This window comes from Taudactylus pleione, unplaced genomic scaffold (genome assembly GCF_031769625.1).
Source record: "Taudactylus pleione unplaced genomic scaffold, aTauple2 ptg000464l, whole genome shotgun sequence".
NCBI classification, from domain to species: Eukaryota; Metazoa; Chordata; class Amphibia; order Anura; family Myobatrachidae; genus Taudactylus; species Taudactylus pleione.
The window spans coordinates 2,080,424-2,094,233 of record NW_028284866.1 but is presented as its reverse complement, the minus strand read 5'-3'; the positions used below and the strand labels follow the sequence as shown (position 1 = coordinate 2,094,233).

Here is a 13,810-nt window from a genome sequence, read left to right as displayed (position 1 = left end):
TATATGTTGGGTGTGTATATGTTAGTATATGTTATAATATGTATTGACCAGTCACTTACTAAATGGTTACGAATATCTATCAGATGAAGAATGATTTAGTTTATAATGGGAGACTTGGAGGTAGGATATCACTAATATTCTTATAAGAGTATTAAAATACTGAACTAAGTGTCTATATACAGACAAGAATGTAGGCTAATAGAATAAGTGTATACATTTAATGTGTTGAATTATGGAAGAATTTATGTGTATATATTTATATACACATGTTCACACAATCTCTCTCCCCTTTTTTTTACTATTGTTGATGTCTTAATTGAAGGGAAGAGTGAATTCAAATGTATGGATCAAATAATCAATTAAGCTAATCCTGGAGGTATAAAAGGAGACCTAATAGAGGTATATCTCCAGTCTTGAAAAAGTCCTAATCAAGTATAGCACGAAACGCGTTGACCAGAGCTACATAGTCCTGGATCTCCTGGAAGGCACTATTTTAAAACCCAAGTTCATCCGACCGTCCTGTCATCAAGGACGCAGCAACGGCCATTGGAAATCAGCATACCGCTACAGCAGCTGAAGCACCACTTGCTCAGCAAGTCTTGCTTATTATCCAGCCAGCGGCCGGAGCCGCTTCAACACAGACGTGTCTGGGATAGGAGTTGCTGGAGGACTTATTGCCCAGCAAGCCCTACCCATCTAACACATAGCGGAATTGCCAATCAGCTGGTTCCACAGCATTTGCTTTGCTTGCAATTCATTCAGCGGCCGGAGCCGCTACAATACAGATGTGTTTGGGCCAGGAGTTATTGGAGAACTTATTGCCCAGCAAGCCCTCCATGTCTCACACACAGCGGTGACTTGCCGTTTTATTTTGCTGGAGGAATAGGAGAGCGTTTCATTCAGTGCTCCCGGTTTGCATAACCAGTGGCTACCACCGCATCCCATGAGATTCACGTCATACCCATTTGGATATCACTTGCTGTGATTTTACACATCTCCATGGGACCGTATGTATATACATAGCGTGGCCACGCTTAGAGTATTGGTTATTTAGAGACAGAGCTATTTCCTATATTTTATACATTGAAGCTGGGACGCCAGCATCTTTTTACTAAGATTAATTTATTACATATTTGTTTACTAATTGTGATTCCTATCTAGTTGATATCTATCTCCATCAGATTTGCAACTCAAATAGTCACTGGCATATCAATATATATTGTTGTTATCTAGAGAAACAGTCACTTATATTGGATTGAGATCAGTTTTGATAATATATGTGTATTTATTGGTTATTAAATAGAATTTTTTATTGACCCAGTCTCCTATTCATTTCAATAGAGAACAGAAAACATGATTTATTTATTTATTTGTATAGATATTTAGTATCATTCTCCACCTTGCGCAGTAGCTACATGGTTTGTTGCTTTTTGGTTGATACAATTTTTTGGTCTTAGCTAGATCAAGTTTGCTACTAGCTAGCAGGTGGATTATTCGTGGTATATATTATTCAGAGCGCCGAGTATTGTAGTTTGTTAACTACATATACTTAGATCGTTGTCTACCCAAGTTTGAGGCCAACACCAACCCTAAAATTTATATTTTTCAACATTTTGACAGTGTCGACATTTTTCAGGTGTCGACATGATGACATTCCACTTTAGGACGTTGATCTTTTCACTGTCAAGATGCTGACTACATCCAACATTCGCTGCTAGGTGATAAGCGGAGGTCTCTGTATTCTGAAATGGTTACTTTTACAAAAGAATACAATTGGAGTTCTAAACTGTGAACTACGAAGCCATTTGGGATTAATGAGAACTATAACAAGACCTGTTCCCCTAATCTTCATTTTTTTTTCTTCCTCAAGAGCTTTATATTGGAATATAAAAACTGCTGCAAAGACTATACAGTAGATTTTGCTATTTAATGTTATTGTATGAAATGAACATTACTGGGTGTTTATGGTCACAGTGGCTAGATCTATAGAGTTTTGTACCTAGGTACACCAAATATGGTATGGTGTTGTAGTTTGACCAGGATTAGTTTTTTTTTTGCTATGTTTGAAGAGAAGTGCAGTGGAGGTCTACATGGTGCCCACCAAGCAGGACTTGGAGTCTCAGATTTGACTTTTTTTGTTTAAAGTAGTTCGCTCAAGATATCTTCCAGTCTAAAATTGCACTGATCTGAAGGTACAGGCTGATATGTACCATTGGGGGGTAGGCAGAGCTCCAAGGGAAGAGCAGCATCAGAGGATCAACTGTCACACTGCACCTTCACTGAGAGTTACTAATTTCCTCCAAGCATATTTTCATATGTCATGGTCTCCAATGTTGGTCTGCAGAGATTTCTGCTTAGCAACAATTTCTGTTCTGCAGTTTCGGAAACCACAGTGATTTGGAAAGCTATACTGATTTCTGTCCTGCAAGCCACTCTGCTCCTGATCTACCCCAGATAGTTTTAGCCTCGAAAAGGACCTATGTTAGCAAACAGGAGGGGTCCTTATCAGGATCAATGGAATGGGGTTATAGGCGAGGATAATGGAAAAAATAAAGGCTCTAAATGTACTTCAAAGGTCCATTCTTCAACCCGGGCAACGTCGGGTATACCAGCTAGTCTGTAATATAATTTGACGTCTCATGTAGTATCCTGATGAAAAAAAAAAAAAAAAGTCACTCATTCATTCAGAACTAGCCGATATGCCTGGTGTCACCTGGGTAGACCTTTTCATTTCCTTCATACCATCTTAACTTATATGCTTAGTTAATTTTATGCCTCTGGTGTAAAAGGAGTGTGCTAGTAACAAAATTAAGTAAATTAAGGAGAGCCACACCAACTGTCACCCCAAATGTTACCAATCATCACTGGCAGTTGGTGTGGCTCCCCTCTTTGAATATTGGATTGTGCTGCAGCCCTACCTCTGAAGCAGCCACTCGACCCAGACAATGAGTTTACAGTCCCACAACATTTGGGACATGTTGCTTTGTCACCCAATCACCTTAGTCAAAAGGAAACATTTTACCACTTTTCACCCCCTTAAGGTTGAAATTTTGAAAAATCCCTGCTTAGTGCATACTTCTGTCATGGAAGGCATATACTCCCAGAATTACATGAGTCTTTGAAACGTTATGTTTTCAGTCATAAAGGACGTTTGTCTCTTAAACTGCTGAGTGCTAGGTTACTTTCTACTGCAGCTTTGAACTAGCACAGAAATGGACGTTAAAAGGTCACATGATTATATGAAAACCATTTATTTGTTCAATGTATACATAAAGGAAAACAGTTTAATAACGTTTGGTTAGGTCCCTTTGGTCAGGCATAGTGTGGGGGAGAACTAGAAAACGGATGCACAGGAAGGGTGCCTTTATCCAAATGAATGGTATTTTTGAAAATAAATATCCCTCGAGTTGCAGAATCCCTCATCGTGGATTAATTTTTTTTATATTCCACCACATGAAATGCTGTGCTGCAATGTCTAGCGAGCAAATAACACAAAATGCTACGTGGAATTTTATTCTCAAAAGTTGTCTTTAATTAAACAATAAAATGACAATCCAGTGCAAGAAAGTTGTCAATGTCGATCCATGTTGTCACAGATATTTTGTTGTAAATATCAGAAGTGCACATTTGTTTTAGTTTAAAAAATGTAAAATTAAAAAAAAAGGTTCCCCTAAGCGTAGGTAGAGCAGTCACAGCTCAAAAAAAAAAAAAAAAGCTTGCACTTTCCACTAGGCAATTTTGTAGCATTCAACCTTCCCAACGTCGTGTTTGTCAACAGCAACGTGTTGAATGGTCACAATCTGAACAAACAACGAGTATAGTAAATTTACTAGAAGACAATTCCCATCTGCCTCATTTAAGGGAATGTTCAACATTTAAGAGGAAAGAAAAATAAAAAAAAATATAAAACTACAAATATGTTTCAACTCAAAAATTGCAGTAACATAACCATTCAGCTTACAGTATGGAACACACACTCACGTAGGCATGCATTCTCATATGCATAATCAATGACCACAAAACAACTTTCTTTTGTTAGTGGTCAATGTAAAAATTGCATTAGATTTTTACATAAAGAAAAAATAAAAAAATACTGCTCAAACAGGTTGATGTGCTCATGTAGGACAGTGGATGGAGAGCTGGTGTTTAACCGGGCATATCCTTGGCCAAGTCCACTTAATATAAAATCGTGGGGCAACTCTGAATGTTTTTTATTTTTTTTAACCCCTTGCAAAAATCTGTGCATGCTACAGCAACCACCAAAGGGTGGAGGAAAAGCCAACAACAGTATGTTCTGAGAGCAGACCAGCTGCACAATTATTTTTTTATTTCATGATGTTAGAAAAAAAAAAAAAAAAAACTTTTTTTTTTTTTTTTACTTAAGGCTAGAAAAGAATACATTTTCTACTATAAAGTGAACTAAACACAAAAAACTTCTCCCATGAGGCTGGAATGATATAAATATATATTATCCCACCATGTAACATGGGGACGCCAATTAGTGGAAAAATATTGGGTGGCGTGTTAGCTTACAATTAATAGTGTGTGCAAGCAAACACCCCTGCTACAAAAACACTGATGTACCCCACCCTGCCGCCGGTTTTAGGATTTCTTCACATCCTATCATCACAATACTGGCCAAGAACCTGGATCTTCTTTCTCGGTGTACGCTCTTCCGAGTTTTGAGTGTAACATTCCAAGCTCATCAGGGTATTGTCAGTTGCTCTCATCCACTGGCGCCAACATTTACTTTTTCTAGTATAATATTCTATCGTAGAGAAGCAATTTAACTAGGAGATAAATGATTATTCCTCTAAAAAAGGATTACAATAAAATCCAGACATCTCATACTGAAGCCTCAACCTACACGCTTCAAGCTCTGGTTTCCGCTTTTTATTGTCCCAGTACTCCGTCACCAAAATTAGATATACCAAAGCCCCATCGAAAACAAGGCATTAGTTGATGCATTGGGCACATGACTTTGAATGTCTTTTGATCAGCTTTGGTAGAGCATTTCAGAGTCTTAATGCACAGGACAATGAAAAAAATAAAACCAAAAACAGGTGGTACAAAGTCAGTCATGAATAATGAACAGATAGTTCTCTAGCCACGGGAGGAGCTGTTGCTGTTGTGCGAATTTGGAGAGTCTTGCTCACTGATTGTGTTCAGCAAGCTCAGAGGCTGAAGTGGCAGAGACGGATGTTCTATCTCTCTGGAAACCCCGGACTCGTCAAAAATCCCTTCTTCCTCGTCTCTGTGGGGGCGAACATCACAAGAGTTACAGCTTTCACAGAAGTTTTCCCCGGTGTCATCAATTAAACCATCAACTTCTTTGAAGTCATCAAGGCCTCTACTGCACAGGCAGACTTCAATGCCGGAGTCACCAGTGAACCGCCGATGTCTCCCTGGCGTTTTGTCTTTGCCATCAAAGAAACCACTCTGGTCGATGCTTTCAGAGCTGTAGTCTTTAAAGAGTTCTTTTGAATCCTTGTCTAAAAAGGACACTTGATCTTCCATTTCATCCAACTCTGCACCACTAGCAGGGTCACTGGAATCGAGGCCACTTGGTTTGTTCGCTACCCTCTCTAGACATGTAGTAGAAGGCTCACAATTCTCAACGCTTGGAGGCCTTGTTCCGCTGCAACTTGCTGCAGCCGGAGAATTTGTTTGGCTTTGCTGTGCGTTTCGTACAGGGTCAGAGGTCACCATGTTGGCACATGCTACAACACACTGTTGGTGTAAGACAGTGTATGGAGGAGGTGGAGTAGGAGGTCGGTTTACCACTTCTTCATAGGGAGGTAGCAGGTAGTTTGGCAAAAAGCCTACAAAGAGATGAATAAATACAGTGAGTTAATCTCCAGAAGAAAAAAACATTTTTTTTTGTTTGCTCACACTAAAATTCACATTCGAAAAAAAAAAAAAAAAAAAAAGGGTCAGCACCACCTAGGACCAAGTAGAAAGAACACACCTACACAAAACAAAAAAGCCAATTTAAAGCTGTACTTCCTGTATTTTAATGTATCTCCTCCCACTAGCTGAAACCCTGGGTTGCAGCGTTTTTTTTCCTTGGGATCGCACAATTCTGTATACAGAATCAGCAAACCATTAAAGCCTAGCATCCTTAAATGACAGGGAGGGTCCGAAGAGTACTCTACAGAGCAACACATCAGTCTGGCTGCAATGAATAATCTGCACATTGAAGCCAGACTGATGCACATTTGTGAGATCAGTGATGCAAAAAATACAAACAATAGAGGATGGTAATATGGTCATATCAATCAACTGTGATCATGTTCTACACCAGGCTTGACCAACCTGTGGCTCTCCAGCTGTTGTGAAACTACAAGTCCCAGCATGCTTTACCAGTTGATTGGTGGGAGAATATCCTGGTAATTGTAGTTTCAGAAAAGCTGGAGAGCCAATGGTTAGCCAGGCCTGTTCCATACTGAAGGAGGAGGAGTGGCAGGAACCTTACACCACCTCCACAATTACTTGGCCTGAAGGAAGGTCGCAGCCACTGCACCGCAGCACTTCAAATACAGCGTAAGACTCAGCCGCACACAAATATAACCCTGCATTACCCCTGGGGACTCCATCCCGCTAGAAGTTTCAAGTTCTTGTTTCCAAGACTGCGCTTGAAAAATGTCCTCTATAGGGCTGTAGGACATGCTCCCTTTAGAGCTTCCAATACTTACTCATTTGCCAATTTCAAAAAAAATAAAAACTAAAACTCTCCCCCCTTAAAAAAAAAAACAAGAGTTGTAGTAAACGGAGTGCAGTCTCAAGAGGGAAATGTTACTAGTGGAGCACCTCAGGAATCTGTACTTGGAGCAGTGCTTTTTAATATCTTTATTTGTGACATTGCAAATGGTATTGAAGGGAAACCCTGCCTTTTTGCAGATGACACAAAGGTATGCAACAGGGTAGACACACCAGGAGGAGTAAAACAAATTATTGATGATCTAGGTAGACTGGAGGAATGGTCAAGAACATTGCAACTACAGTTTAATGCCAAACAAATGCAAGATCATGCACTTGGGTCTCAAAAATCCAAAGGCTAAATATAGTATTAATGGCACTATACTGGAAACCACTGAAGAGGAAAGGGATCTAGGAGTCACTACTTCAGGTGACTTAAAGGCAAGCAAACATTGTAACAAAGCAATGAGGAAGGCAAGTCAGATGCTTGGTTGCATAGGGAGAGGAATCAGTAGCAGCAAGAAAGAAGTGATAATACCACTGTATAGGTCATTGGTATGTCCTCATCTCGAATACGGTGTTCAGTTCTGGAGGCCATATCTCCAGAAGGATATTAATACATTAGAGACTGTACAAAGAAGGGCAACTAAAATGGTGCAAGGTCTACACCACAAAGCGTACCAGGAAAGACTAAAAGATCTTAATATGTATAGTTTGGAGCAGAGAAGGGATAAGGGGGACATGATAGAAACATTCAAATATTTAAAGGGTTTTAACAAGGTAAAGGAAGGAGACATTCTTCAAAGAAAGAGAAGTATAGAACAAGAGGACATGTTCTAAAACTGGAGGGTGGTAGGTTCAGGGGAAATTTGAGGAAAAATTACTTCACAGAAAGGGTAGTGGACAAGTGGAATAGCCTCCCATCAAGGGTGGTAGAGGCTAAGACAGTAGAGCAATTTAAACATGCATGGGATAGACATAAGGATATCCTTCAGAAGAAGTAAGGATCAATAAGGGTTGAGGTAATAATATGTTTAAAAATGGGGCAGACCAGATGGGCCAAGTGGTTCTTATCTGCTGTCAAATTCTATGTTTCTAGGTAAACAAACACAGCCTGAACTAGCTAGGATATGAAGCGGATCTGCAGCAGCCAGTAAAACGGAGCACTTAAGGGGCCCATACATCTACACCCCCTCGATACCCTGTTCTGCTGCTCAACCCGATCTGCGGCCATCCATAATCGGTGCTGCGTCAACTGATCGGGGAAATGCAAAATGTAAAAAATCCCTGACTTAACAATTCTGACTATTTTTTGGGCCAGGATATGGGAGATTTTTCAACTTGTTGAATATTCCTGATTCCCAGACCCCGCCGTCAGTAGAATCAGGAAATGCGACAAGTAGTAGCAGATGTATGGGCCCCATTAGCTTGTCTGGACATTTAAATACACTAATGCAGAAAGCTGTGCTTGCAAACTCCTTTTAACACCTAAATCCATAGATCATTTCCAGAATGATGCCGACACACCCAAATAGGAAATCTCGCAGATGTAACCATTGAACCAGACTGCGACTTCATAAGTACATCACGGATGTAGTCAGAAGAATGACGAAGGTATTGGGGCACGGATTCACAACTAATGCGGCCCGATTCCCTGTTCTGCTGACGCTGATCAGCGAACATCAATGATTGGTTATCCTCATTGAGTCTGGGAAATTCAACATGGTAAACATCTCCAACTCACGTATTCCGACCTTTTTCGGACTGGAATCAGGGATTCAAGATTGTCCAACCTGTTTGATTTCTCTGATCCCCTGATCCATTGCCTCAATACAGGCTACATTATATACGGGCATCTTTCATGTCACCCCTCCACCCACTGCGTAGATCCCATATCTGATTTATAATGGCGACAGCAAAAAGAAACACTAATTCGGATTAGGGATTGAAGACACTACAGAAATTGTAATGGTGTGTCCTCTCAGCTGGATCCTAGGTAGAAGATGTGCTGCTGGAAGGGGAGACATGAATAAACAGATGTCCTATACTTTAAAAACAGAATGCTCAGTGATACACATATGTGCCAAGATTGAAAAAGGCATCTCGAGAAAAAAAAATAAAGATTCTACCGATGTGTCCACATACATTTAGCCTCCTTGCACGTTAAACAGGCCTTCTGATCGCGCAGTGCTGTGTAGTGACCCTGTAGCCGTGCGTGTTTTCGTGCGACTACTTTCATATGAGTATAGGAGACAAGCAGCTTCTGCTGATTAAAATATGCGGCATACCTATATGCTGTGTGTGGCTGCATGCGAAATGCTATGTTACAGTGCTATGTACTTTAACGTAGCATTTCACATGCAGATACACCCGATCACAGAAAATAGGCATGCTGCATATCATTTTAATAAGCATAGACTGCCTGTGCATCACTGTGCGATTAAGATGCATATGAAGGTAAAAAGTTGCACGAAAAGACGTTTGGTGCTATAGAGTCACCATGAGGTTGCCATTTTCTATAGGACAGGTTCATTTACTTACTCAGAGACCTGCGAGTCTAGTGCACACAAACTAAGTTTGTTTGTGAGGCTACGTGAGATCACGTTTTTACATTGGGGAACTTTCACTCAATTGTAAATATTAACATGTAGTGCCAAATATAGCAAATCCATTCTTTACAGACCAAACAAATGCCAAGCTTAAATTGGTAAATACAAAGCATTCAATGTCCTTAGCTTCTAAGTGTTCCTATGTTACATATGCAGTTATTCATACATGTTTAACCACTGTCAACTGGCTTTACCTAAAAAAAGAAGCCTATAGTAAACAACTTCTGGCTTTATTCCATCCAAGACATTGCCAATCGTGACCAAAAGGAGGAAGCATTAAGTTTACTCTTTGGAATTAATCTCTTTTTCAAATAATACATGTTTCCCATGTATTTCCAAGTCGAAAAGGTTCACTTAAAAATGTAACAAAATTGTCTCAACTCATAAATGTTGTTCAATAGGATACACTTGACATATGCATTGTTCAAAGTAGCAGTAACCGGGGCCTTTAATGGCATAATTACTAAATCTGGACTGAGCATGGAAGCCTACTACTTGTTCTGTAGTGTTTGGGACAGCAGCAGATCATTGTGAAGAGATTTCACGGTGTACAGGGAGGTGGATCTAACTGTTGCTGAGCAATTTCCCTATTGTAAATCATCGTAAGCACACAAAGGTTAATGGATATAGGATTACGTACGGAAGTAAAATGGCACAGAAGAATAGCTGTGAGCTTCGCGGTACGCTATGAGGTTGATCTCGTGCTGCCGCTGCTGTGCCTGGAGTCTGTGTTTGGCTCGCCGGTGATGGCACACACAACAACAACTAAGTATAATAATAATTGTCCACACCAGCCAAAACCCTGAAAAAGAAAAAAGATAAAGAACATAAATGATCGAGTACACACAGAGGAAAAATGACACTAAAGAAAACAGTTGGCAAGGCAGGAGGTGTGCAGAAGTGTTGCTCAGAGGAACTAGGGTAAAAGTGGCACTGATTGGGTTCTACTAAATAAAGTTACACATCCCCAATATCGCACAAATTCACATGGCAAATATTAAAATTTTTACCAGCCCCATCGACTTCCCATTTTAGGTCCACATAAACCACATAACACCAGTTGTGTGTAGGAAACGCTTCCTGCCCTGTACACGCATGCGTATATTCCCTGTACGGAAGGTTTCCGGTATTGGTATTACACCACAGGTTCTCAAACTCTGTCCTCAGGACCCCAAACAGTGCATGCCATGCCTTCCAGGTCTCCTCACATAATTACAGGTGACATAATTAGCTCCACTTGTGGATCTTTTAAAATGTGTCAGTGAGTAATGACTACACCTGTGCACCAACTAGGTGGAAAATGTGAACTGTGTGGGGTCCAGAGGACAGAGTATAAGGCCCACTGTATTACACAATATGCTTGGCAGAACACTATTTCTGCAGCACTACTGTTTGCGTTATTAACTTGAAGTTTTCAAAATCATTACTGTAATTTTTCGACTGTTGCTTCAAAGATGACGGTACCGTGAAAAACACTAAAAGGGGTATTCAATATGAAACGTTAACCTTGCCAGCGAGGTTTTCGCCGCACATCGGAGGTTTTGCCAGCGAAAAAGTATCGCGCGCGCTCCCGCGTATCTCCGTATTCAATTTGAAATTGTCGAAAACGGGAACCGGCGATACTTGGATCGGCGAAAAAAAACTTGAACTTTCAGGAATTAATTAATTGTAGGAGCCCCCTAAAGATGTCCAGACCTCGGGGATCACTATGGGTACCACCGTTTTTGCCTGCAGAAGAAAGTCTGGGTTTTTAAATAGCTGTGCAGGTGTTTTTTTTCCCCGACATTGAAGAAGTGATGCAGAAGAGCACTTAGGTTTTTTTAAGTGGTGTCATCAAATTTGGGGTACATGAAAATGGGTCCTAGCATATTTTTAAGTCCCTAAAGGTAATTTGTAAAAATTCTGCAAAAATGCACCTGCCGCTACTTTGCGCAATGAAAAAAAACACATGCCCCATACTTGGGGACCCCACCAGAAATTATTTTGTTACTTTGGTTTTTTTTTTACCTCATTTTTTTTTTTAAACCCAAATTTTTTTATTTTTATTTTATTTTTTAAGGGTGTCCCGATTTTTTTTAGGACATTTTTTTTGTTTAACATTTCCTCTTAAGGGGACATTCCCAAAACTACAGGCTATTTTTTTTTTTTTATAAGCCTACGCCCCCTAACCCCTATTCTGCATTTTTTTTCACTTGCTATAGTGCTTAGAAAAATTTTACCTGTTTTTTAAAAAATGACCCTTGACCCCATTTAAGGAAAAAAACGGGAATTTTCGGGAAATATGCCTGGGACCCCCCTAAAGATGTCCAGACATGAGGGATCACTATGGGTAACCCCGTTTTTTCCTGCAAAAGAAAGTCAGGTTTTTAAATAGCTTTGCAAGGTTTTTTTTTCTTGCAGCGGCTATTAGAAACCCCGACTTCCGACTCCCCCCCCCCCCCCTCCCCCCCCCTCCCCCCCCCACCCAAAAAAAAGCCTTGCCAGCCAGTAGTGGTTTCTAAAATTACGGGGAACAAAATGTGTAGGGATTCCACCATATTTTAGAAACCAACACCAGGCTGCAGGGACTAGTGCTGGTTTTAAATATAGGGGGCAAAAACGACGTGGGGTACCCCCTATATTTAAGACCAGCACCAGACCCAACCGACCAGGGTGTAATGCCACAGCCCCTTATGTACTTTTACCATAATATTCCTTTAGTAGGCTGGAAAGATTTCTTCCATATTAAGCACGGTATATACTTTTTTGCCCAGTCTCCCCACCTGTTAGCGTATCATATTCTTTAACCCTGGCCACATGAATGTGACTTTGATCTCTTGACAGTAAAATAATATATTATTCCAGTGAACATGTTTATATAGTTTGTTTAAAACACATTTTGCGAATCCTGAAAGAGGACTGGAATAGTCAGAACTTGTTTATCACATGAAGACATCTAAATTATTTGACACCCACCGCATGTGTTTATGACAAGCACTGACTCGGTGAGGGGCTACAAAGTCGTGTGTAACACCAGCCTAAAAATGTATAAACTGCTCAGATTACAGGACCCGAGTGACAGGGTGTGTAACCAATCGGATCGCTAACTAAAGGAGTAAATCAACCCAGACTTACACCATAGCTCGTAGTAGTAGTTGCAACACTGAGATTGTCCACAGCAGTGACCCGTTTCACAGATGTAGCTTTGATTGTTGACACCAATGCACGTTTCCTTATCCTATGGAAAGATAAATAAAAAAATAAATAAAAAAAAAAAAAGTAGAAAAGTCACTTTCTAGCACTTGACAAATGCAACTTTAATAGTTTCACAAAGCACAGGGGCAGCACCATCGGTTTAGTGGTCAACTTGGCTACCTCAGAGTGCAGCAGCCATGACCGGGAACTGAACCTTGTGTACTGTGTAGAGTTTGAGTTTCCTCCCAGTGCTCCAGTTTCCTCCAAAAGCATACTGGCAGGGTCACTTGCTGCTGTCAAATACATGAACCCCAGTGTGTACATGTGATAGGGAATATAGATTGTAAGCTTCACTGGGGAATGGACTGCGGCAAATGACCAAAATATTCTCTTTAATGTGTGTGCACTACATAAAGAACTTTTTTTTTTTTTGTTTCTTTTTTTTTTTTTTTTATAATGAAGGGAAGAATACTAGGTGCAAAAAAAAAAAAAAAAAAAAAAAAAGAGTAATGCACCAATGAAATGGACAGGCAGCTGAACTAAAAAAAAGTAACTGACAGCGAAGGGTTGCAATCAATATTGGGTCTTCTAACTTCTTCAAAGAGGTGGCACTAATGCAGGGGTGGGCAATCAGCGGCATTGCAGCTGTTTAACTACACATCCCAGCTGGCCTTGCAAGTCCTCATCAAGGAGGAGCTTGTGTGCTCTGCATTTTTTTTTGCCACTCACTCCTGCCAGTCAGTCACCTCTAAAGTACTGGGCATATCTCAGCAAACTTTTTGCCAGGTCAAGGCAGCCTTGAAGACCCTTTCCTATACCTACATCTGCTTTTCCAACCATGAGTAACAGTAATATGAAGGAAGGGTAGCTTTCTGTAGTCTCACAGGTATGCCTTATGTCCTGGGAGCTATAGACTGCACACACACATTGGGCAAAGACCACCTCCGCTGCTCTGCCAACTCCGCCTTCATCTTGTGCTTGTTGCCAAAGAAGTGTTTGCCACACTGGGACCTGCTCCTGGTAGACAGTGTTAACAGCCTCTACTGCCGCTTCTTATGCCTAGATGAAGTGCTTGAAGCCTGCCTCCCAAAAAGGCCCTCATAATTTGGCAATAATGCCTTCACCAGGGCCACATTTTCCCATTAACGAAATCAGACATCATGTCCAGACTTGGTTTCGCCCACCTCCCTCTCCTCCTCTGAGTCCAACTCCTGTGCTGGCTACCTCATCCACCTCCCAAATCTATCTTAACAAATAACACAAAGACAATAGACATGAAAAAGAAAACCTACACTACACTCCTCACACACAAATAAACACTAACATGG

General features: G+C 40.6%; 1 protein-coding gene across 3 annotated transcripts in view; it reads right to left on the bottom strand.

The window, feature by feature from the left end:
• Positions 1–4,343: 4,343 nt before the first annotated feature.
• Positions 4,344–13,810, bottom strand: part of WBP1L (WW domain binding protein 1 like) — a 71,156-nt gene continuing 61,689 nt past the window's right edge. For all 3 annotated transcript variants that reach the window (XM_088448676.1, XM_088448677.1, XM_088448675.1), the window contains exons 2-4: positions 12,423–12,525; positions 9,949–10,110; positions 4,344–5,822 (exon numbers count right to left, since the gene is read on the bottom strand). In XM_088448676.1, coding sequence (XP_088304802.1) covers positions 5,104–5,822; positions 9,949–10,110; positions 12,423–12,525 — 984 coding nt within the window. In that variant the 3' untranslated portion in view covers positions 4,344–5,103. The remainder of the gene's footprint in view (positions 5,823–9,948; positions 10,111–12,422; positions 12,526–13,810) is intronic.